At 40.1% G+C, this 26,719-nt stretch overlaps 1 protein-coding gene across 19 annotated transcripts in view; it reads right to left on the reverse strand.

Moving 5' to 3' along the window:
* The window catches only part of ZNF462 (zinc finger protein 462), a 199,808-nt gene that overhangs the window by 20,071 nt on the left and 153,018 nt on the right, over window positions 1-26,719 (reverse strand). For 12 of the 19 annotated variants that reach the window (XM_039339103.1, XM_039339108.1, XM_039339095.1 and 9 more), the window contains 4 exons: window positions 18,581-18,700; window positions 17,005-17,067; window positions 7,075-7,330; window positions 3,364-3,500 (listed from right to left, as the gene is read on the reverse strand). In XM_039339103.1, the coding sequence (XP_039195037.1) occupies window positions 3,364-3,500; window positions 7,075-7,330; window positions 17,005-17,067; window positions 18,581-18,700 (576 nt within the window). Of the gene's footprint in view, window positions 1-3,363; window positions 3,501-7,074; window positions 7,331-13,716; window positions 15,393-17,004; window positions 17,068-18,580; window positions 18,701-26,719 lie in introns of those variants that run through there. The other 7 variants (XM_039339111.1, XM_039339110.1, XM_039339107.1 and 4 more) reach the window with 4 other exon arrangements.

Below are 26,719 nucleotides of genomic sequence, written 5' to 3' on the forward strand. Positions count from 1 at the left end.
GGCAAACCTAGCCGCAGTTGTCCGCTGACGAAAGCTTGGTGGATTAAATTCTATTTTTGATAGATATTCTCTTGGTGATCATTATTTTGACAATATGAATACCCCCAAGAGTCGCATTTTTGTTTTTATTTCTAAATATATATATATATATATTTCAATAATGCAATCTTCGATCTCCGGGAAGAGTATAATCTAGTTATTTATTGTTAAAACAATATTTAAAACAAGAAAAACAGTTATATACAAAGTTAAAAACAACTTAGCTTTCGCTGGTCCTCTGCCAGCATCCTCAGAGTGAGGCTCAGGGGGTGGGGAAGTTCTTTTTATCCCCTTGCCGATCTAACTGCTTGCTCATTGTTCGCGTGACAGGGCCACTCTTCCTGATTGCCTGTGACTGCCTTAGTTGCCCCGCCCTCTTTATTACACTCCAATTTTGCATTTTTCTGCTGTGTCATCCTTGTCCAGCCTCCTCCTCCCTGTACTGCTGTTACTGATATACACTCCAATCGCTCTTTCCTACTCATTGCGGGGTACACCTTCCGATCCGGTATTACAAGAGTCCTGCCATGGGGTTTTCCCTTTTTATTCTCCTTGTTGGTCTGCTGGTCTACCTGCCGTTTTTGCGTTCCATTATCCATTTATTGAACAAATATGCCCGGGATTCGCATTTTTACAACCATTAAGGAGATATATATATTAATTCTGATGACATTGACTAAATATTTAGGCATAACATAACTATATGTTAACTGCCTAGAGCAGAGGTAAGCAACATTGGCTCAGGAATTCAGGAAGTTGAAGTCCACGAGTCATAAAAGAGCCAAGGTTGCCTACCCCTGAGAGCCTCGGGAGTAGAAAAATATAGAAATGCCATATATTAATGAATGAATGAATAAATAAATAAATATATAAATAAAAACCTCATTCTACAAACACACACATATACCCTAACAATGGAAGAATTTGGTGGTATCTCCATAACAGGAGGGAGAAGCTTAAGAAGATGATCACAAGGAATTCCTTGTTGCTGGCAAATATGCTCACTTCAGCAGGTCAATATACCCTTTGCTACTCTTGCTTCTGAGTGATTAAGAATATTTTTTAGCTAAAAGATTCATTGTCCACGGGAAAAAATAGGACTTATTTCACTTTTGTCTTTTTGAGTCAAAGATGACTGTTGGCCAATGTTTGGACAAGCCCATGATGTTTTCCTGAATATAATTTTAGAAGTTGTTTCCTGTTGCCTTCTTCTGAAGGCTGAGAGTGTTATGAAAGTCACAAAAAAATCACTCTGTTAATATCTAAAGCAGGACTGGAATTCCATCTCTTTGTTACTAGTCTGAGGCCTTTCACCTCTGCACCAAATTGTCTTATTCCATTCAAACTTATTTGTAATTCAAGAGTTTCTTAAGAAACATATTCTTCATAGAAACAGCAGAAAGGTGAACAGGAACTGCACAGGATCTGCATTTCAGCACGCAAAACACAAACCCAACACTGGTTCTAATTGGGCCTACGACCACTCGCCACGCCCAACTTGCTATGGGACAACTCGCAGTGGAGCAAGAATTACACTAACATCAATGAATTCGAATCGTTAAAGAAAGGATGCAAAAGGGAGGACAAAAATGAAATCTGAATGACAAAAATGAAAATAACCTTAAAATTGTTTTAATAAATTAAATTGAATTGTTGAATTGTCCTGCTGCCAGTTGTCCCGTGGCCAGTTGGCCACGGCGAATTGTCCCTTGGCGAGTTGGTCAGGGGAAGTTGACCACAGCGAGTGGGCCGTGGCGAATTGGCTGTAGTGAGTTGGCTATAGCAAATTGGCAACAGCAAGTTGTATCATTCTGGTTCTAATTCATATTCCTATTTTCCTCCTTCCTCCAAATCCCACACTTAATCTTCAAAAGCCTTTTTGCAAACATGGAAAACCAACAGGATCAGGCTACACGGCCCCGTAACTCCCCCAGGCCTAAAGCTCAACTGGAACACCAAGTGTTTCTATAACTTCTGCTTCAGGATTCTGCTGCATGCATCTGAACACCAAAGAGATTCCCCCACCCTTTTTTTGGAGGCTATCAAAAGGGCATCTGTCAAAGTCATTAGTCTGGTCTTCCCCTACATTCAGAGAAAATGACTACAGAAGAAGCTCTGGCTTTTTCCTGCCTCCCCCGTTCAAATTCTCAGAAGCAGCAGAAGCTTAAAAAGAAGTGGCAAGCCACCGTGTAAGTTGCAAACAGAAACACAAAAAAGGAAAAATATCTTCCCCTGGAGAGATGGCACATGCTACTCATTGCTTTGGTGCCACTACCCTGCTGAGGAACGCTGCTCAGCATGCAATAAGGAAGAATTCCACCCCACCACATGGATATGTGGTTTCGATAGCCAACAGACCATCTCAAAGCATCAAGGCTAATAACTATGGGCAAGGTTCCCAGCCAAGAGGACTCTAAGCAGCTGTCTTTTCAGAGCATATAAATCTGTAGCCAAGAGAATCAGATATTATTTTGCCTTTTCAGCATGCTAAATGCTACCAACACTGTAAAGACTAGGTAAGATCTGATGCCAGGCAGAGAAAGACAACCTAGGCCTAAGGTGATACGGGAACCAGGATCGCGTGAGCATTTCTCTGATAGGCACACATCCGCAGAGCTTATAATGACAGTCTTTGTCGCAAGTACAAATGTGGCAACCACTGAGTTACGGATGGCAGCAAATCAGGCTCACTTCTTCTTCTGCACATTTCTATTTATCCCATGAATAAGCAACCTTTTGAAGGCTGATAGCCACAATGGCCTTCTTTCATTTCTAGACTTCCAACGAGGGTTTTGGAAGCTTTCTTAGTTTTTTTTTTTTTTAAAAAAATATTATGTTTCCATGTGATTCCTGTCTCAGAATGGCTTTTAGCAATGATAGTCAGAGGAGGATCTAGTGCAGGAGTGGGGAAACGATGGTCCTTTTATGAATTGTGGACTTCAACTCCCAGAATTCCTGAGCCAGCCATATTACTTGTGGACTTCAACTCCCAGAATTCCTGAGCCAGCCATATTACTTGTGGACTTCAACGCCCAGAATTCCTGAGCCAGCCATACTGGCTCAGGAATTCTGGGAATTGAAGTCCACAAGTCATACAGGGGCCAACGTTCCCCACCTCTGATCTAAAGCATTAAAAAAAAACAACCCAGCTTTAAGCCACATGCTTATGCCCTCCCTATATTATCTGCATGCTGAAAATTGATAAGCGATTGTGGATGTTGCAATTCTTGTACTCTCCTAGGCACCATGTTTCCCAGTGAGTAATGAGGAGCCACACGCAAAGACCTTGCAAGGTCACTGATACATTCTTGTAAAGTTCTTTACCTCTATGAAGGACAATATGGTCAATCATATTCCGTTTATATTTGGTGTGGTAGAGACAGAGAGGACAACGGAGATCTTTGGGTCCTTCCTCTGGAACTGCTGAATGCCCCGCTTCCATATGCATAGTAAAAGCAGATCTACAAACACAAAGAGTAGTACACAAGCTCAGATAAGTGGGGAGAACCTTAACCTTTGAGTAATATTTTTTTTTTTTTGTGACAGAAGCTATAGACATCAACATTTAGAGGCATGCTATACAAATTTGCCAAGACAAATTTCTCCGACTTAAGGAACTGATACAAATAAAAGCTAGGTCTGACTCAAGTTAAACAAAAATGGTTTGTGTCAACTCAGACATTATTTTGTAAACCATGGTTTATGGCTTAGTACAATTATCTTTTTTTTTATTCATCAAACCAAAATGAACGTAAACTATAGCTTAGCTGATGAATGAACTCAGCCACATTTTTACTTGATCTCTTTGCTCCCTTTTTTTTAGGTAGGAATAAATGTTATGTTAACCAATATTAATACAGATTAAGCCTAATTAGGATTATGTTAATGAACATTTGAATACAGGTAGTCCTTGCCTTACGACCACAATTTCTGTTGTTAAGTGAGGTATTTGTTAAGTGAGTTTTGTCCCATTTATTTTACAACCTTTCTTGTTGTTAAGTGAATCTCTGCAGTTGATAAGTTAGTGACCTGGCTGTTAAGTGAATCTGGCTTCCCCATTGACTTTTCTTGTGAGAAAGTTACAAAAGGTGATCACATGATCCTGGGACATTGCAATCGTCATAAACATGAACCAAGCATCTGAATTTTGATCACACGATCATCGGGATGCTTGCAAAGGTCGTAACTGTGAAAACAGGTCATAAATCATGATTTCCAGTGCCGTTGTAACACTGAACGGTCACTAAATGAACTGTTGTAAGTCAAGGACTACCTGCACTCCCTAGATCAGTGTTTCCCAAACTTGACAATTTTAAGGCATGAGGACTTCAACTCCCAGAATTCCACAGCCAGAATTCTGGGAGTTGAAGTCCACATGCCTTAAAATTGTCAAGTTTGGGAAACACTGCCCTAGATCAGGGGTAGGTAACCTTGGCTCTTTTATGACTCATGGACTTCAACTCCCAGAATTCCTGAGCCAGCCATGCTGAGGGGAAAGGGAGAGGTTTCCAACCTGAGCCATGCTGGCTCTGAAATTCTGGAAGTTGAAGTCCACGAGTCATAAAAGAGCCAAGGTTGCCTACCTCTGCCCTAGATCAATGTTACATTGGCTCCAATTTCAAATGTATTTAAAGCATGTATAGATAACCAGCATGTATTCCAAAGGGAACAGGTTGGATATGTACAGCATGGCCATAGAAAGGCATTTTAAGGAAATAAAGGAATTCATCTCGAAATAGGAAACTTATCCACTAACTCATAATATCAATCCATCCATCCACATCCATCCAAACAGAATGGGAAATCCACATCCCCCTGATTGAGATATCCGTACATACCTCACATGGTTGTCAATGTGTTTATGCACAAAAAAGTATCGGGATGCAGAAAATGTTGTTCTCAATGTACGGATTACCCAGTACTTTGTACACAGACTGTATCTGAACTAGGATCTATTCTTGCAAAAGTAACTGCAGGATCATATAAATTATATAATACATCGTTCCTTCTAAAGGACACACACAAAGTAGAGTGTAACTCCATTTTCAAAGTTTTTATCCAAAAACTCCAGGAACCATTTGTGAAGTTTCTTTTGAAAAGCATTAAAAACCAACTTTAGGGAATTCAAAACTTAAGGGAAGGAAGATTTTGCTGACTGCAGAACCCTGCAGGAAGTCAATAAGAATTCACTATTATATTCCCCAAGGCAGGTTTCTAAATTCTTCTCCCTTCAGGCCAAATGTCAACTTTAACTAAAGAGATAAGGCAAAGCACTGCTGGAAGAGCTGTGTTTGCACAGGCCCTCTCAGCCTATGCACACATAACTTTACTGAAGCTGCAAATGTACAAGTGCAGCACCGTCAGCGCCGAGGCTATATTTCTACATGACACAAGCGCAATCTTTATGTGGCAGAGTGAAGACCATGTTAGAGTGAAGACCACAGGAGAACAGCCTATGCAGCTATTTGCAAAAATGTGCACACTTCACATACCAATAGGTTTTCTGTCTTATGCACATTTCAGCTGATAAGAGATATTTATCCAATTATCCATAAGCACATAGCCTTCTGCAGCTTGGACTGCCCCACTGGATTGTTCTCCTGGATTACAGACAGAACTATCCCAAGGACCCTACATAACAAGCACAACTATTTAAAGACATTTGAATGTTTTGAGGGGAAACAGCCCTTATAGGATCAACTTCCTCAATGACAAAGTGGATTTCAGGAGAAAGGAGAAAGCAGCTTGCTGTTTCCCACACTTCACTTCACATGGGAAACAGTGAAGTTATAATTCGAACAATATGTAGTCTATTGGATTAAGTCAGGGGTCTTTAAACCTGGCCCTTTTATGACTTGTGGACTTCAATTCCCAGAATTCCTCAGCCAGGCATGCTGGCTGAGGAATTCTGGGAATTGAAGTCCACAAGTCATAAAAGGGCCAAGTTTGAAGACCCTGGATTAAGTGTTCAAATTTTTGTAGGCATTTCTAGCAATATAGGTTACAGTTCCCTTACTCATTTCTACCATCTTGTCTCAAACTCTAAAACTGAGATTGCAATCCTTAGTCACTGATCTAGGAGTGAATCCAGTGATATCGTTCTGAGCTGATATTTATTGGGCTGTACAATAAAGCAAATATTTTCATCTACTTTTCCATGACAAAGACTAGAAGCATGTTATATCTTAGTACTGCTAATAAGTGGGTGAGTGTGCAGTATCTAGTACAAGAAGATGCTTTTTTTCCACTATGTAAATAGGACATAAACATCAAGATATGGAAGCTTAAGCCACAATACAGAAATATAGGAAATGCAGGTCTACTGACATAAATTGTGTCAGCCCTTCAGGTAGTCCAGACAAGAAGCACCAACCACCAGCACTTACACTGCCTTTATTTTAGGTTAGAGTAATAGAAATTTGCAAGTCTGAAAACCTTTTTTACTCTCCTGAAGACTAGGTAGAGTCTCCCTTCCGACATGCTTTCTCCAGCCTATCCTGCCAACATCCAGCCAAAATAAAACTCCAGGTTCATTCCGCCTCCAAAAATCTTACTTGTTTATTGAATATACTGCAAGGTAATGTTGAAGCAAAACTAACTCTGAGCTTCCAACACCAATTCATAGACTTAAACAATAATTTTCCCAGCCAAACCCTCAACATCTTTCTTAGTCCATATAAAAAAGTTCACTTTGTTATGGAAACTGTCTGCTTCAAATCCACACCTATACTGGTGTCCTTGAAACAGTTTCAGACTCTAACGGTCTTCAGCTGAGTCGCAGAAGTTTCGTTTCTCTATTTAACCTCCTCCCTTTAATCTAGCGGCAAGTTGAGACACAGAGGTCCGTAACTGCCAAAGTTTCATCCTTGACGTATCCCTTCTTTGGACTCACTTACCAGAATCTTGTCTAGATTGCAGTTCTTCCTCCTGTCTCCCAAGGTCATTCCAACAGACCATCATAAATTGCCAGGATTAAATGAATAGCTGCTTAATTGGCAACAGAACAACCCTTAGCTCTCCAATGTAGCAACTTACTTAAAGCCGGTGTAAAATGAACAGTCTTTGCACTTGAATAACTTCTTCCCTCCATGTTTGTCACGATAATGACGCCGAATGCTTTGAATGTAACCCGAAGTGAATTCACAAAATTCACAGTTAAGGATGGCTTCAGCTTTCTGGTCTCCTCCAGAAAGTGAGACGGGGCTAATGTTGTTATTGTTCCTTGCCAAGGCTGCTGACTGATAGTGATTCAGTTGTTGCTGGACATCTGGAGGTTCTGAATAGGAAGAATCTGCAAGGGAAAGTAAAAACCTGTTTAACATTAACATCAAAAAGGGAAGAGAAGGAGGACAAAGAAGGAACTGAGTTGTAATTTAACTGCAACACTAGATCAATACTGCTCTGCTAATTTTTTTTTATTTGATTCTAGGAAAGTTGGTTACTATAGGTTGATTTATTGTTTTAACCTAGTTGACAGTCCACATTATGATTTTATTGTATTCATTTGCTGCTTGGGCAAACTGGGTCGAAAAAGGTGCTTAAACATACTTTTAAATGTAAAGTACAGTATGTAATATGAGGAGTAGCACACAGTGAATTTTATCAACTTCATCTCATGAGCCAACTGTGCAGGTGTCCATCTTTATCCACATTATAATAAACAGAATCACCTATTTCAGTGTATTAAAAATGAATGTGCTCTTGAAGTGGATCTGGAAACTACCATTAGGGCAAATCAAAAAGATGGAGCCTCTTTCAAGTTGAGTTTGTCTCATGGTTATAGAGTGTTCTTGGCAGCAGTAAAAAAAAGAAATAGCTTATCGTTGCCTTCTGTTGGGATGTTCTTTCAACTTTTGATCTAGCCTAAAGCCCTGGGATTTTCTAAGTATTCCACATGCTAACCAAGTCCAACCTGGCTTAGCTTCAAAACATAGATAAGATCAGCCAAGTGCTGCCACCTACTGAAATACTAAAGATTATTGCAGCCACATTGTAATCTGGAACTGTTTATGCTAGTATTAACATTATTTGCTTCAAGTTTATTTTTGGGTTGAAGTTGCTGGTTTTAGCCCAGATAATTCTACCAGGCATGGCACAGAACCTAAAGCATGCAGAATACTGCCTCATAACTTAGCTTTCAGGTGGAAATTAGAATTTTCTTTAGATGTCATTTCCCCCCCCCTTTTTTTTTTTTACTTTAAGGTAAGTCTAGTTTAGGGGTAGGCAACCTTGGCTCTTTTATGACTCGTGGACTTGAACTCCCAGAATTCCTAAGCCAGCATGGCTCAGCTTGGAAACCTCTCCCTTTCCCCTCAGCATGGCTGGCTCAGGAATTCTGGGAGTTGAAGTCCACGAGTCATAAAAGAGCCAAGGTTACCTACTCCTGGTCTAGTTGCTACCAAAAGGAAAGTCCAAGTACATATAATATAATGCTTTTTTAAAGTATGGACATGTACGTTTTCTTTTAGGGATACTGGATTTGGGCTGCAAAAAATGAGGATGGTCATTTAGATAGAAGGAAAGAGTTAGGAGTTTTTCCAGCATTTTCTGTATCTTTCTTGCCACTGAATGATAAGATCAATCCTGGCAGCCTAGATCTGGGTGCCCTGTCTTTACAGGTAGTCCTTGACTTAACAACCACTCATTTAGGGACCATCAGAAGCTACAGCAGCACTAAAAAGGTGACTTACAACCGGTGCATGCATCGCAGTCACATGGTCAAAACTTGGGCGCTTGGCAACAGGCATTTTGTTTATGATGGTTGCAGCATCCTGCAGTCATGCGATTTCCATTTGAACCTTCCCAGCTAACTTCTGATGAGTGAAGTCAATGGGGGAAGCTGCATTTGCTTAATAACTGCGTAATTCACTTAACAGCTGCAGTGATTCACTCAACAACCGTGGCAAAAAAGGTCATAAAATTGTGCACGGCTCCCTTAACAACTGCCTTGCTTAGCAATGAAGATTCTGGTTCCAACCGGGGCTGTAAGTTGAAGATTTCCTGTATGAAATAATGTGCAAGAATGGAAAATACTGTACGTAGATTGAAAACAAAGTAGCTTCCGCCTGCAGCAGGGAAAACATCAGTCTTATTCCAGATTCACTAAAGGGAATATCCCATCATGAAATGTGTTTTTTGCAGATTTTACTCCAATGAGGAAGGGAAAAGGTCTATGCAGCATCAGCAGGCAAGCTTTATTTATAAAGTGTATACTGTACGTGGGAATATAGATATAATTAAGGTGGGAGGCTACAAGGGCTGATCAAAAATACCACAACTTCCAAAAAGAGAAAGATAAGAGATTTAGAAACTTCATCCTTTAGAACAGTTTCTCAACCTTGACAATTTTAAGGCATGTGGACTTCAACTCCCAGAATTCCACAGCCAGCAATGCTGGCTGTGGAATTCTGGGAGTTGAAGTCCACATGCCTTAAAATTGTCAAGATTGAGAAACACTGCTTTAGAACTCTAAGCTGAATGTCAAGCAATCAAATTTAGTCAAATCAATATAGCCACAAACAAAAAGGACTTTTAATTGAAGCAAACAAAAGTGGAAAACAAAAGGAGGAATTATAAAATTACAATCTGTAAAATCACCAAAAGGGAAGAAACACTCTAAAGTGATTTGCATGACCCTATTAAGGTCACCAATGAATAAAAAGCTTGCTAGTCCGTACTTCATTCATTCAGGGAATGGATAATAAACTATAGTTGGATTGTGGCTTCTTTTCTTGGCTCATCTAGATCATAACGCTACAATTAATTCTATAGCACCATAAAAACACACCTTGATATTTGGGACATGAATCCTATCCTTTTGAAAGTTTTAGGCCACACTTCTTAAGTCTTTGTAATACAAAGGGGTATAGATTAGATGGCATTCACACAAGCAAAATTCAAGTCCTTAAACTAGATTCTCTCATTTATTTATTGTGCGAGTATAGGGCAAAGCAAGGTCGCACAGAGATTTTAACGGGCCTTAAGTCTAAATTGCAGTTTAATACATTGCTTTCTTCCCTCGAGTCTAGTTGTCTCACTTAAATTTCTTCCCTTAAAATGAAGGCAAAGAAAATTAAATTGCCAAAATTTAATCCTGGAATTAATAAGAGTGATATATGATATGTAAAACTGCTATATAACGTAAAACACTTCAATTTCCATTTCCAGATAAAAAGGGAATTCAGGTAGTCTCTGACTTATAAACATTTGTTTAGCAACCATTCAAAGTTACAGTGGCACTGGGGGAAAAAAAAGTAACTTATGACTGGTCCTTGCATATATGACTGTCACAGTTATCTCCACAGTCATGTGATCAAAATTTGGATGCTTAGCAACTGGCATGTATTTACGATGGATGCACCATTCTGGGGTCCCATGATCACTGGCTTCCAACAAGAAAAGTTAATGCGGGAAACCAGTTTCGCTTATTGACTACGTGAGTCACTTAACAATTGCAGTGATTTACTTAATAACTGCAGTGATTTGCTTAATAACCATGTAAATTCAGATGTGACTCACTTAATGACTGCTTTGCTTAATTCAAGTCCCAATTATGGTTGTAAGTCAAGATTACCTAAAGTAAAAATGGAAATTTCTACCGATAACACAAAGGCATGCTTCTTATATTCAGTAGGCATTCAATAATAGTATACAACTCAATATTTGGCTGTATCCCTCCTCATTCCCTCCTTACAAATCTGCAAATAACATCAGTTTTAAACTGGTTTATGTTTTTCGCTAAGGCTTTTTTACAGCTTCCTCCTGAAATTTTGCTCTGCTCCTGTACAATGTTTCCTTCATCTTTTGTTAATTTTTAAGGAAACATTTAATCAGAACATGTAAAATCCCTGTTTAGAATGGGGAGTTTATAAATCTAAGAACCCAGAATAGAACAAATTGCAATTGGCCTTATTATGAATCTGAGAGAAAAACTACTGAAACTAGTGGGAGGTCCATACAAAATGCTTGAGTTTTGTAACACAAAGTATGTGCTCCCAGCAAAAGATCTAAGACAGGCAGAGAGAAAAGATAGAACTATTTTAATACAGCATGCTGACCAGCAATATCACTTAGACTTATATATTGCTCTATAGTGTTTTTCCAGTACCGTCTAAGCCAGGGCTTTTCAATCTTTTCACCCATTGTACCACTTTTAGGATATGGCAATATCCAAGTACTACCAGTCGCCTAGCAAGGTGTCAAAAATTTGATGACCAAAAAGAAAAAAAAAGAGTAAGTGATAAAGTACAGGTAGTCCTCGACTTACAACAATTCGCTTAGTGACTGTTCGAAGTTACAATGGGCACTGAAAAAAGTGCGCCCCAAGCCACAGACGAGCAAGATACCTGCCTGCCCTCCCGGTGGCGCTCTTCCTCCTGTCCGAGGTTTCATTGTTGTGAGCATTTTTGTTGAGGATTGGCAACGGGGGTGAGGTAGGGGGGGTGTTTGGTTTTTATTCCCCCCGTCTGCTGGGTGGTTGCAGCAGGTTTTGGAAACTGTGACCGTCATAAATATGAATCGGTTGCCAAGCATCTGAATGTAAATCACAAGACCCTAGAGATGCTGCAACATTCCAGCTGATGGGCGCTTCTTCTGGGCTCAGCAGAAGTGCCAGGATCAGTGCTGCTTTCCAGCTGATTGGTGCTTCTTCAGGGCTCAGCAGAAGCACCAGGAGCAGCACCGAGCTCCAGCTGGAGCCTGGCGCTGATCCTGGCGCTTCCACTGAGCCCTGACAATCCCGAAGAAGCATTGATCCTGGCACTTCCGCTGAGCCCTGACAGAAGGCAGCTCCAGCCATCTCTCACTCAGGCTTGTGCGGTGCTGCCACCGGTTCAGCTCATTCCCCTCCCCCGCTACCACTTTTCTAGGATGGTCGCGTACCACCTGCCAGGTGCCAATGTACCACAGGTGGTACCCGTACCACTGGTTAAAAAGCCCTGGTCTACGCAGTTTACTTTGTCTAGTTTAATGAAGAGAAGGACGAGGGGGGACATGATAGCAGTCTTCCAATATCTCAGGGGCTGCTACAAAGAAGAGGGAGTCAAGCTATTTTCCAAAGCACGTGAAGGCAGGACAAGAAGCAATGGATGGAAACTAATCAAGGAGAGAAGCAACCTAGAACTAAGGAGAAACTTCCTGACAGCCAAAACAATTAACCGGTGGAACAACCTGCCTCCAGAAACTGTGAATGCTCCAACACTGGAAGTTTTTAAGAAGAAACTGGACAGCCATTTGTCTGAAATGGTATAGGGTTTCCTGCCTGAGCAAGGGGTTGGACTAGATGACCTCCAAGGTCCCTTCCAACTTTATTGTTGTTGTTTTTGTTATTATCATTATCATCATTATTATCATTTCTACAGAGTCAGCCTATTGCTACCAACAATCTGGGCCCTCATTTTACTGATTTCAGAAGGATGGAAGGCTGAGTCTACCTGGAGCTGGTCAGGATCAAACTCCTGGCTATGAGCAGAGTTAGCTGCAATATTGCATTCTAGCCACTGCACCATCACCCCAAATGTCTTTCTCAGAAAAATCTGGGAAAGCAGCATCTACTAGCACGATTCAATGGAGCTGTGAATTAAGCACATGGCTGCAACTCTTGAAAGCAACTGCATCTTTTCCTGGGATCACGAGGCAGGTGCAAAACAGTCACATGATTTCTAAGAGGATATGGCTGCTTTAAACAGTTACAAACAATTGCTATGTTTACACTCCTCCAACCACCCAATTATCTTTTCCAAATTATCTCTGTCCTGTCCTAAGGTCTACTTCAATGCCTTTAGGAAGAGACAAAATTATTTAACTAATTTACTTAACGCTTGCAGCTGTCAATGTTCTTTCAGTTCTGATGGTTTTTCAATTCTTTTACTGTTTCTTTTAAATCTCATATATGCTCACGCTTTGTATGTCGTTGCTATTTAGGTGCTTATAGTCAGATTTTGAGGTCTAATACAATACTGTAACATGGGCCTCTTTTTAAATATGCACAATAGCATCCTATGCATTGCATTTCATGAGTCATGAAAGAACCATTTATATTTTAATTTGGAATGGCATTTTCTACATTTCTGAAATTACACCACAGCCCACACTAAAGCATTTCTAACAATCCATAAGGCACCTAACGTCATTTTGCTTTCAAGTGATGAACCTTATCTCCAAGGGTACTTAAGTAAAGATCCTAGACCAACAACTCTCTTTTTAAAACTCACAAGTGCTTGCTCTGCTCTGGAACCAGAGCAAAGGTGTATGAAAACAGGTTTCTGTTTAGTATCGCCCTATGTGAACTGCAGATTAGTCTCAAAAGACTTCAGGCTGGGCCAAGTCTCCTTGAAACCCTTCCCCTTGTAAACGTTTGCCTTGTTCTGAATGTACTGAGGAAAACGAGCAGCTTCTTAAAGTTTTTCTAAGTTAATTTAAGGCAGTGGTTCTCAACCTGTGGGTCGGGACCCCATTTGGGGTCAAACGACCATTTCACGGGGGTCGCCAAACAACGCAGTCCGCCATTTTTTCCCCCTTTTCCTTAGCTGTGCTACTCCCTTTTATTCTATTGGCTTTTGAAAGCCAATAGAATAGACTCTCTTGAATAGAGTCTAATTCTATTGGCTTTCAAAAGCCAATAGGAATTGTCCAGGCTGTCTCTGCCCTGCTGAGCCCGCCAAAAGTCCCATTCTGCAAACGGTGCTGCACCAGTTGAGTAGTCCTCGACTTACGACCGGTTGAGTAGTCCTCGACTTACGACCGGTTGGGAGGGGGGTCGCGGCATTAAAAAGATTGAGAACCACTGATTTAAGGAGAATAAATACTGTACTTGTATTTTATAGGAAAGAATGAAAGTAAAACACCCTTCTGAATAAAATATAAGAATGGGTCATAACAGTGAACTAATAGTGCCATTAATCAGGTGAAGTATTGTCAGAGAAAAAGATAGCAGATACAGCTCCAAATAGCAAAAAAAAAAAAAAAAAAGCTTTAAAACACATTCAAATATCAGAAAGATTTGTTTCCTTTCTATTTTCCCTAAAATTGCCCTCCAGCTGAGGCAGGCAAGAATAACCAGTGAATGCCAGAATTCAGTAGAGAGTTAAAATCCAGGCTTCCAGAATTGAAGTTCACCATTCATTATGATGCTCATCTGCCTTCTAAACATGTTTTGGGGGACTTGGATATGGTAACCAAAAGGCAAGTCATGGGAGAAGCCAAACAGATTATGGAACAGAGCCAAGGGTTCAGCTAAATTATGGCATCAAAACAGCAGTGACATAGATTGTGTCCTCTGCTTAGGAATCCCATGAGCTGTGATCCCAACACTTTTGGAGAGAGAGCCAGGAAATTCTTTCTCTGCTGATATAGTCTATAATTAGTAAACCACACTGATGCCCACACTTTGGTGTCAGCCCTCCAAAGAATGCATGTTTAACAGACTTTGATAGGATAGGATAAGGTAACTTATCCTTATCCTATCCACTTCCCCCCCCCAAAAGTGCCATTTTAATAATACATACCATGGATTGCAGCAGGGGTCCCCAACCCCAGGTCTGTGGACCAGTACTGGGCCACGGCATGCTAGCTACCAGTCCGCACAAAACAAGCAAACCCCTATCCGCGGGATGCAGGCAACATACAAAACCACGCACCCTCCAGTCCACAGAAAAACCTCTCTCCCCGGAACTGGTCCCTGAGGCCCAAAAGGTTGGGGACCTCTGGATTAGAGGATTGGGAAGGAGGGATTAATTCATAACAACAGGACAATCTGAAAAGGCAAAGTCTAAGGTGGCCTAGAGAAAATAGGCTTTGCTGACCACAATTTTATTCGCATCTTTTGACTAGAGGTTACATATCCAGAGTGGCAGTCCTCTACCTTCCTTCTTTTCCTAAAACAAGAATGATAGGGGACATTTGGTTGGTCAAAACTCTCAAACCCATGGTGCAGCTCTGATACATCATGGCCAAATGCCCCCGTGGTGGGTCTGTTTTTCCAACCTCCAGAAATAATAAAGCCAAAGCCGACACACACCAGAAATCTCCTCCAATACAAATTGAAAGCAGGAAGTTTGATTACACCCATCCACACCGTTACGTTATCCCAAAATCTGAGTAAGGAGTAAAGTCCAAGAATGAAGAGAAAGGCACACAAGAATGAACAGAAAAGGCTGCACTTCCCATCGTTGAGGAGAGAGAAAAGGTGACCATGAAGATGTTTAAATTTCTTTTTCTACATTCTGTTGGAAGGAGGAGTGTTGAGTCTGTAGAAGGCTTGCTGGACCAGCTGAAGAGTATGTTAGAACAGACACATCCTCCATAGTGAGCTGCCGGCTCAGTTCCGTTTATAGATAGCTGTTAACACACTATACCTGTTTAGGAGAAGCAGCGATATGCAAAGTGCAGGAAGGGAGTAAGAATCAGCAAGCCAAACAAAATTTAAAAATGTTGAGAAAAACGAAAGGATAAATAGTTTGAACTAATTTATACAAATACTGTTCACTGTATATATTTTTTTCCATACCTTTCTATCCTTGCTTCCACCACCACAATCATATGCTGCTTCATACATTACCCTTTTGTTCTTAAATCATCACATCTTATTCTCTCTGGGGATCCCATAAACTCTGCCCAATCACAATTTGGGGGCTTTCCCTTCTTGTCGACCCATTCACAATTTGTGCATCCACATCTGTTCTCTCTGCACGAGCAATCTGACTTTTCATACTGCTCCTCTTGTACATTATTACTCAACTTTTATATTTAATCCATTCATTTTTGACCTAATCTCTTTTTTTATTATGCATGCTTATTAAGCACTCCATATCCCTGCATTTGTGTTCACTACTTTTAACAAATATTCACTCCTGGTAAAAGGACACGTACTACTCAGTATCTTTCTATCCGTGTTTATACATCTTAATTTTTTCCCATTTATTTTTTAATCTTTATTACTCATTGTTCCAAGGTACACAATAATAATATCGAGGTCTGAAAATCAAAGCAGAAACATAAACCAGCCACAATGGTCCTAATGGTTATTGGCACACTGGGTGCCATATCAAGAAATCTTGGACAACACTCCCCACTTCTCAATTACAAAAGGTAACACTGCTTGGATTCACGCATATGTTATGCCGATACTTTACGACATCCCAAGTTGTTGGGAATAACTCAATGCATGTGAAGGCCAACATCAGCTAAAGAGTTGTTTCACTGTTGTGTACATAATAATAACAGCAATGAATGCCATAAGCATTGACAAAATCACCATCGGTCAATTGCAAAAGGTAGCTTTACCTGGAACTGTTTGCATCCTGTGATGATATTTTAAAATAGACTGATAATAACATCTGTCTATTGGGACAGTTCTTGGGAAAAATTTGATAGGTGGATCAAAATGCCAAATCCAGTCTAAATATCAGGCTGACTCTGTGACGAACCATAATGGGCTGCCCGACTTCCGACAATTCTGGGTGTTATATAAATTATTATTTACTATATTGTAAAATTATATATATTATTACAAATTGAGGTCCGAGAAGAATAATGGCCTAGTGGTGAAGATGCTCGCCTTCCGCTTGGAAGATCAAGAGCAAAATCCTAGGTAGGGGTGGATGTTTCTCTCTCCTAGGGTGCAAAGAAAAAATATCTGCTCTGTGTGTGGTGTCAGGAAGGGCATCCAGCCAGTAAATGTTCAGCTCCATCCAGTCACGCCAACTCTATCCCGAATTAAGGGATTATAGGGTCGTAAAAAGGGAATATTATTACATGTTAAGGAGCTGGCTTAGAAACCAGGAGACTGAATTTCAGTCCCATCTTAGGCATGCAAGCCATCTGAATGACCTTGGGTTTGTCACTCTCTCTCAGCCCAATCCACCTCAAAGGGAGAAAACAGGAGGAGGAAGAAGTAGTAAGTATTTTCTCCATCTTAAATTACTTATAAAGTAATAAAGGTGGGATAAGCAATAATATGTTGCTCACAGATTGTAATTTGGAGATACATAAAACATACTGACAGATACTCAGGATGTTGGCTCAATCCATCTGTTAAGAAAAAATAGAGGAATTAAGTATCTATACTTTTACTGGAAACTCTAGGATTTACCATATGAGAAACAAAGATGATATATTATTGCAGTACAATATGCTGCTAACATTTCCTCTGCAGAAGCAGATGACAGCCAACAATTTGTGGTTACTTTGGCTCACATTTAGCATCAAAACATTCCCCATAATAAGCTATCATAAATTTCCTTCTTTCTTTTAATATACTTCAGTTAAACATATAAAATTGCTGTAAGTCTAGATGCTAATCGATAGGGAACTAGGCTCTTGTATGTAGTTCAATAGACAATTTAAGAAGAAGAGTTCTTATTGTAAACAGAAGGCTTCTTATAAGTATAGTGTCAAAAAGTAGTAATTTGGGCAAATTCTCAGTCATTAAGCGAATTCAGCTTTCCTAATCGCTTTTTTTGTTCGTTTTTTTTTGGGGCCAGGACATTGCAAATCACGATCATGTGACCGCAGGATGCTACAACCGGATGTAAAGGTGAGATTGTTGCCAAGCACCTGAACTGTGTGATCATGTGACTATAGCGGGAGCAGTACGATGACCATTAAGTGAATTTAGGTCATGACTCTTTCAGAGGAAACTACTGTAATTTTGAACTGCCATTAAACAAAAGGTTGTAAGTCAAGGACTACCTGTACTAGTAGACCAGTAGTCCCCAACCTTTCCTGCTTGGCAGCCCAGAGGGGTGAGGGGGGAATGCTTCCATTTGAGTAGGTACCCGCTTGCTGCTCGTGCAAAATGGAGCTGTATGTATGTACGCACATTGATCACATGGCCTAATTACAAACAGGCTGCAGTCCACTTGCGGGCTGTGGCCCGGGGGTTGGGGACCTCCATAGTGGACTACTGACTACTGCTGATAACAATACCAGGGTCCTCTCTGCTTTTGTGGCGTACGAAGTGGCACTCAGCAAAATGGCCAAGGAGGAGTTAGAGTGCATTCATGGGAGCTTCTTCTTAAAACATGGGGGATGTTGAGAACCTTTTGTTAAGTGTTTGCTTGGTAGAACTGAACATTGTGGCTGTGGTGAATGGCAAGGTGATATGGACAGTGATGCCAAGGATGAGTAATCTGCTCACAAATATAGGCAGGTTGCATCCAAAATGGTTAAGGAACTAAGACAGGCACTATGTACATTGCAGCTTAACACCACATAAGGGATACCAGATAGGAGGAAACTTGAGAAGAACTTGAGGGAGGGCATATGGCATTAACTGCTTTTACCTCTCTCAGTTAATTTGGTTCCAAACAAGTAGATGGGAAAGAGAGAGGAACAAAATATTTTATACAATCAAGTAAAGCCTCACTCTTCCCCACCAGCTCTCTGTGGCTCTCTTGTGACAGCAGATTCTTTAGAATGACCCACTCTCTTCCTGAGCAAATGCTACATTACTTCCAGGACATTTTAGTGGCAACTGCCTGAGTTCATAAAGGCACCACTGTTGCTTTTCTCCTTTGGTGCTACAATTAACAGGTTTTCTTACCTCTAACTGTGATTCTTCTTCTACAGCAAAGACTTTTGGAAGGAAGCCTGGCCCTCTGCACATGCATCAAGATGGGGTTCCAACATTCCCCCCAGCTCCCCAAGACTGATGAGTAAGCATCTGAAGAAAGGAACATAGGGGAGGAGTTGTGAATGCACAGATGACCACTTGAAGAACGGAAGTTCTTCATTATAGTTTCTGGGCATCACACAAAGGGGAGAGTTGTCAGCTTAACTCCAGGAACTAGGCAATTGCTTCTCTAGTTGAGAAGAATGACAAGACAACCTTTCCAAAACCCACCACAGTTTTCTGTTCACTCAAACAAATAGCTGCTTATCAAAGGCCTATAGGTAGTCCTCGACTTACAGCCACAATTTGGACCAGAATTTCTGTTGTAATTCGTTGTTGTGTATATATATATATATATATATATATATATATATATATATATATATATATATATATATATATATATAATTAAAACTATGGCCCTTTTATGACTTGTGGACTTCAACTCCCAGAATTCCCGAGCCAGCACCTTAACATATAATAATGTTTTCTTTTTACGACCCTGTAATCCCTTAATTTGGGGTTGAGTCAGGGTGACTGGATGGAGCTGAGCATTTACTGGCTGGATGCCCTTCCTGACACCACATAGAGAGTTCGCAGCAAATATTTTTTCTTTGCATCCTAGGAGAAACATCTGTTGCTACATAGGATTGAGCTCTCAAACTTCCAAGTGGAAAGTGAGCATCTTCAACACTAGGCCACCACTCTGCTCGACCTTAATATGTAGTAATACATAATATATATAATATAATTAATACAATATATCATATAATAATAATTTATATAGCACCTGAGTTGTCGGACGTCAGACAGCACATTATGGTTCATCACACAGTGATGGAATTCTGGGAGTTGAAGTCCACAAGTCATAAAAAGGGCATAGTTCCCCACCCCTGTGCTAAGACAAGCCTGCCACATTCGTGCGGACAGAGGACACCTGCTGTAGATCCTGTTGGTCAAGTAACTCCGGCTGAGGAATTCAGAAGAAGAGCCTTCTATGCTGTAGCCCTCTGGAATACCCCTCCCTTCTGGGGTGAGTTCGCCTCTATCCTTCTGTAAGGGCCTGAAGATTGGCTGTATTGGTTGGCCCGGGAACCCAATAGGGAAGTATCACATGGGAGGTGGATGCTGGACTAATTAGTTGACCTCACCCCCCTGCACTTCCTGCTCCCCTTCTGCCCTTCTTTTTCACCCTTATTATTGTACTTTTACTGTTTTGTTGTTTCATTGCATTGCTAGTGTTACGTTTACAATCTGTTTTTTCATTTTTTTTCTGTTTAACCATTGTAAGCCACCCAGTGTAGTGCCATGGTGAGATGGCTGGCAAATAAATTTAACAAACAAAAAAACAAATAAAAACATATGGGAGGAGTGAGAGCCCAGTTCTTATCGCTCATTGAAAGAAAAAGGCCCTTTGACATAGAAGGCATACCAAAAGGTTGTGCGTCATGTTGTCTCTTTCTGCCAAATACTACCACTGGCTTGGAGTATCTGTATGGCTGGATCACTGAGGTTCATTTCTATAATGCAATACTACCTGCGGTCAATACTGTCCTGTATAAGAGTTTTAGATTATCACATTTATTCAAATACTCAGTGTGATAGTAAAAAGCTACCCATACAATCAGGGCTATGTATGATGTGATGTTGGTAAAGTAATCCTTGTTTAAAAATAGCTTGGAAAACTTTGATTTGGAGAATCTGAAATAATAATATTTCATCAGGTAGTAAGTAATGGCACATTAAAAACCTCTGAAACGTTACAAAAAGAATATAACTTAGCTAATACAATTGAATGGCAGTATATACAAGCTAAATCATTTGCTAATTTCAGATTTTGCAAACTGCATTGATGAGCAGCTTCTAAAACTATGGAAGCCCTGGATACATTGCAGAAGGCCTTTAAAGACATCAAACTACATTTATAGAGACCAAACTATATTTACTATTACCAATTTTTTTTAAAAAAGAAAGAAAATGAAATATTTAATAGAGTCAGAATAGCCTAGATTGCAAAATAAGTGACAGCAGGCTTTAAGAACTATTATGTATACTTCTTGTAAAAACTCATTTATTGCAACAAAAAGACCTTTTTGAGGGCTTTTTGCATTCCTTAAAAGAATGCCTCCCCCCCAAAGCTTGGCTGTTATCTTTTTCACACTGGAATATAACAAATTTGAAAAAAGTTCCAGTACGTGATATGATTGTGTTAATGGTACTTGATTAGATAGATATAAGGAACTAGAAGTAGATATGACCATATGTCATGCACATGTGAGTTCCTTTAACATTTGAAGAAAAAATCTACACAAAAAGGAAAAGAAAAATCAGCATCAAGTTCTACTTCAAGCAATTAATTTTTCATTCTATTCCTGTCTTGTCCTAACCTTGAACCAATTTTGGGTTTACCTGTGCTGAACATGACTATTGCATGAATTGGAGTAAAGGAAATGTGGGCAGCCTACAAATCATCCCTTCAGGAAGAATTGTATCCTACAACTGTTGTCTCCAAGCCTATTTTTGTTCATCCACCCTGCCTTGTATGAAGGATTTTCACAGCAATATCATCTTTCCCATAGGTGTTCCCACTGCTTATCTTTTTTCCTACCCTGAAATAAAAAAAAAAAAAACCCAATAGCTCATTAATGCATTTTGATTGGCAGGGCTAAAAGCTACCCATCTGGACACATCTATTAAAACTATAGGATATACATTAAATGTTGAGTATCTGTGAGTCAGAATCTTATAGAATCTGTGCTTCTATAAGCGCTCAAAGAGAATTGAGTGTGAATGTATTATTTTGACTGGTAAAACGAGTGGATGCAAGTTGTGGGAAGGAATTCTCAAAAATCGGGTAAAGAAAAACTCAGCCTTCAGATGTTTCCACGCGTCAGCAAAGGGAACGCACAGCTTGCTTGCCTTGAACACCGCATTTGTTTTCTCCCCACACAAATCTCCCAGTTTGAAAATCTTCACTTGAAAGTAACACACTAAACAGCAGTGAGAAATGTGGTGGCAGTCGTGTGGGAAGTAGAGAGGTAAGGAAGCAGAGTTCAAGAGCACTAAAGATTTGCTCACTTCATGCTGCACAGGAAGAGAAAATGGGAGGGAGAAGCACACTCACAGAAGAGAAAAACAAACCCAAGTGGAAAACCAGCAGAAGGGTAGGATATGCAGGAAAATCATATAGCACACATAATTTTTTTAGCCGTAAACAACCCTGTCACTGTAAATTAGATAGATAGATAGATAGATAGATACCTAAATATAGATGATAAATAGATAGATGATAGATATAAATAAATTGATAGATGATTAGATGATAGATAAATAGATATAGACAGATGATTAGATGATAAATAGATAAATAAATGATAGATGATACATACATAGATACCTAAATATAGATGATAAATAGATAGATGATAGATAGATATAGATAAATAGATTGATAGATGATTAGATGATAGATATAGACAGATGATTAGATGATAAATAGATAAATAAATGATAGATGATACATAGATAGATAGATAGATAAGATAGATGATAGATAGATAGATAGATAGATAGATAGATAGATAGATAGATAGACAGACAGACAGACAGACAGACAGATCTGACCTGCAAAAATCCAGGCCACCACTAGACAGTAGCAAGAGTTAATTTTCTGTTTCTTTTTCTCTACCGTATAAAAATCTTCTAGATGTCCACAGTTCAGATCCGATAGCCCTAGCACATACACTTCTAAGCATCTATTTTTTTAAAGGCATGGATGGATGTGTATGTTAAAACTATAAAAGGCTAAAGACCATTGACATACATTCTTTTCTTCCGCATAACCCAGCATCAACAGCAAAAGAAACCTCTTGAAGGGGGGGGGGACCCTCTAAGTGTCTCATCTGTTTTCTCTTGTTTGATTACATTTTGGCTTGTTCACAGGAGTAAGACGCAAGCCAGGGACTTCAAGTCAGTTCTGGCTCTCAGGGATGATGGGAAGGTTAAGCTGCCTTTTGCAGAAGGAAGTTGCTGAAGTGTTAAAGGAGTGGTTGGTGCCACTGGGAACTTCATGAGAGGGGTGGGAGTCTCTGGGAAAAGGATTTACTGTATTTATTAGAATAACACACTGCCTTATCTTTGGAGAGCTCAGACTATTTTACACATGCTTGCCAGCAACTTTTTATCCAGGCTGCTAACCTAACCAGGCTGGCCTAGCTCCAAATTAGTATGGTTCTGGACTACTTTCTAGGCATCAATGACCCAGTATTCTTTACTCTATATGCTTGTCTTAGGAAAAATACTGGTGCACAACTGACAGAAATCACAAATTTCTAAAATAAATGCTTATTTCAGCTGAACCTTTCACTCAGAGTTCTATTCTAATATTCGGTCATCATGCATCTGGATCTACTGTTCTATTGAGCGCATGCCAAGTGAGCAACATATATCACCAATTCAAGAGTGGAGCTAAAAGCTAGGGTACAAAAGGGTGTTTTCTGTGTATGTTTAGTTCTAAACGCCGAGTGTATTTGCAGTCAAAATCCCACATGTGCAAAACCAAAATGCACATGTGCAAAACCAAAAGCAGCCCGTATCTTTCTAGGGCAGCAGTTCTCAACCTGTGGGTCGCGACCCCATTTGGGGTCGAACGACCATTTCACGGGGGTTGCCAAACAACGCGATCCGCCATTTTTTTCTGTCAGCCGGCGCAGGGGGCGCCGCCGTGCATGTGCGCCGCGGGCGACGCATGGGGTGGCACCGCGCATGCGTGCAGGGGGCGTCGGCGCGCATGCGTGCCGCGCAGGGGGTGGTCAGGAGGCAGCGCCATACATGCGCGCTGCACAGGGGGCGGCGCATGGAGGCGCTGCTGTGCATGCGTGCCGCACAGGGGGTGCCACTGTGCATGCGTGCCGCGCAGGGGGCGCCGCCGCACATGTGTGCCACGCAGGGGGCGGTGCCGCACATGTGTGCCGCGCAGGGGGCGGTGCTGCTCATGCATGCCGCACATGCGCGCCGCCGCGCATGAAAGCCGCCTGCTTATGACCAGGGTCGCCGTATAAAAAGGTTGAGAACCACTGTTCTAGGGAAAAACAAGCAAACCTTGATTTGAATTCTCATTAAAGGGGAGACAGGTTGGTGAACCAAAAAGGTGAGTTGAAAGTTTATTAGTTTCTTTTTTAAATTTTTATTAGTTTTAGTATGGTTTAACAAGTTTATATTATTATGTTTATTTTTAAGTTGTTTATATTTATGTTATAAGGGAGTTAAAGTGCATTATGGACTTGGTTACTTGTATAGTTGGGTAATGTTTTTTTTAGAGTTTGATTGTTTATTTGTAACCCTGTAATCAGCTCTGGGAAGTGGGGGAGGGGGGGAGGGGTGGGTGGGTCTTGGGATGTATATTGTATAAAACTTTTCAATAAAAAAAAAGAAATCCAAATACAAGGGGAAACGGGTTGGTGATGTTGCATAATCCCTTTTACTAATATGCAACACAAATTCCAGGGAGAGGAGGCTTCAAGGGTTAGCTTAGCCCAGGTGTCTTCAAACTTGGCCCTTTTAGGACTTGTGGACTTCAACTCCTAGAATTCTTCAGCCAGGCACACTGGCTGAGGAATTCTGGGAGTTTAAATCCACAAGTCCTAAAAGAGCCAAGTTTGAAGACCCCTGGCTTAGTCTTACTTTGCTTCTACTCTCAAACCAAATGAGAGAAACCACAGTTACTCCTAACCTATACCAATCCAGTAAAAACTGCAGGCATCCCTTGAACACACAGAGAGACATAGACGGACACAGACTCCCCGAGCATGCCCCTAAACTCTGGTTTTTATTGTGGGAGGCTGAAACAGCACGATTCTGTATTGTGAACATTTTTTAAAGGTCACTGTTAGAACTACGCGGATGATCCATAAAATCACCAAGATTTGAAGGAGGTGTGACTTGCTATCCAGGATGGGACCAGCCAGGCCTTTTAGCCTAAACTACATTGAGGGAAGGGGAATAAGAAAATAGGAATGGAAGTTGCATACAAAGGAATGTTTCATGTTGTGAGCAACGTGATGTTCAAATACCAGTCCATCCTATTCATCCAAAAAGCCAGAAATTGTGAGTTTTACAAGTTACAAAAGAAGCACCAGAAAAGGTGAAAAACAATAAAACAAAGCTTTGGAATAAACTTTTGGAAAGCTGAAGACAGTTATCTTTCAGAATTATATGTTAGTTGTCCTTTTGTGCCTGCCATGAAATTGCATGGAAGCCTATCAAGGTTGGATTTTACATCAGCTCTGGCCTTTAAAATACACTGAAATAATATGAGTGAGTGAGTGAGTGAGAGAGAGAGAGAGAGAGAGAGAGAGAGAGAGAGAGAGAGAGAATATATTGTGAAGAAGGCAAGATGAAGAGGTTGGACTGTAGGAAAGTTACCTATTAAGTTATCTATAGCCCTTTGAAACTTACTTTCTCCTTTTTAAAAATTATATTCTGTATATATGCAAGGTTGATTGAATGGTTTAAAGATGAATGCTGCTTTATAATTTCAATTATAAAGAAATCTATTTGGAACTACCGTGCTATAAACCTAAACGAAAGAGGATAGAAGAAAAATATCATTGCAAAACTACACCAGCCAATTTTATTCTGTTTTTTTTAATCTTGATCACATTTTAGAAAGGTTAAGAATAACTTAACGTACAATAAAGGAACATTGGAAATGTGTGATCAGTTATGGCATTTCTGTATAGCAGTTTTGTAAGAGAGCATCTGAAACAGTAGCTATTAGCTACCAGACAGACATTTCCAAGTGTTCAGAAAGAAAGACAACCTGAAAATAACACACGTTACACTACCTGCAGCATTTTCACATCAAAACATTTTAAATTTCCAGTGATTTCAGTGAAGAACTTCAATACACTTGTAAACCTTCCCTTCAGAAAATCCTTCGGACAGACATAGGTTAAACTTCACTGAATCATTTCTACATGCACACTGTGTGTTTGTTTTCCTACTATTTTTCATACATGCCAATTGTTAGTTTACTTTCCCAAGAGAGAACATGGCATTAACAAAAGATAAGCATTTTTGGAAGGGCTTCTATTTCTTCACTTCTCTTACTTCTTACTTTGATTGCTTCAAAATGAAATTCACTCTAACTTATCCACACATTTTACTTTTTCTTTTCCCTGTCCCCTCATTTCTCCCCCCTCCCCACAAAAAGCCCCAGGAGATAGTCAACAGATCGCCAAGATGCTGAATCAACACAAACAGCACAACGGAAAATGAGAGACAAACAGAAATCAAGTATCTCCTTTCTGCCAGGGGGAATCGGAAGTAATGGAAAATTTTCCCACTAATTTATTTTATATTTTCACTTGTTTATGCACTACTCAATTTCCTTATTTCCCCAGATCCACAGCCAGCTTTTCCTCAACTGCATTGCTCCTCAGAGTAAAGGAAACATTAACCTGATTTTTACAATATCAAGAGTTGTGGAAAGTTGTTCCCTAAATGGTTCTACTCCTTATTACTAGGATGACTCCTCAAGCTCCAATCACAGTTCCATTCCTTTGAATTATCATTTCTAGTTTTATCATTGGCAACTGGCATGCAAGGTATCTAAAATGGTCAGGGCGAGTCCATATGATCCAGACCACCATATGAAACTTAAATATTTTAGAAGGAAGATACAAAAAAAGCTTGTTTGTATCGATGCTTAAGGACATCAGTAACATAAAAACTGGACCTCAAGTGAATGGTATCCTTTATTCTCTTGCTCTAAGCATCCTCTCAATAATGAAAGCCCAAGAAAAGAAGCAAAACCTACCTGTCCCTGATTTACAAAAAGCAACTGGACTTTCTTCTTGTTGTTTTTTTCATTGAAAATGTTTTGCTTCTCATCCAAGAAGCTACTTCAGTTCTGGCTGAATGGTGGGGAATAGAAATTCTTCAGCCAGAACTGACTGAAGACAAAGCTTCTTGGATGAGAAGCAAAACGTTTTCAAGGGAAAAAAACCAAGGAAGTCCTTTTGAAAAAGCATCTTTGGGATAATCATGACCTGGATGATTGAGAATCTC

Source organism: Crotalus tigris, unplaced genomic scaffold (genome assembly GCF_016545835.1).
Source record: "Crotalus tigris isolate CLP2741 ecotype Arizona unplaced genomic scaffold, ASM1654583v1 scf7180000017729.2337069, whole genome shotgun sequence".
Lineage (NCBI taxonomy): Eukaryota > Metazoa > Chordata > Lepidosauria > Squamata > Viperidae > Crotalus > Crotalus tigris.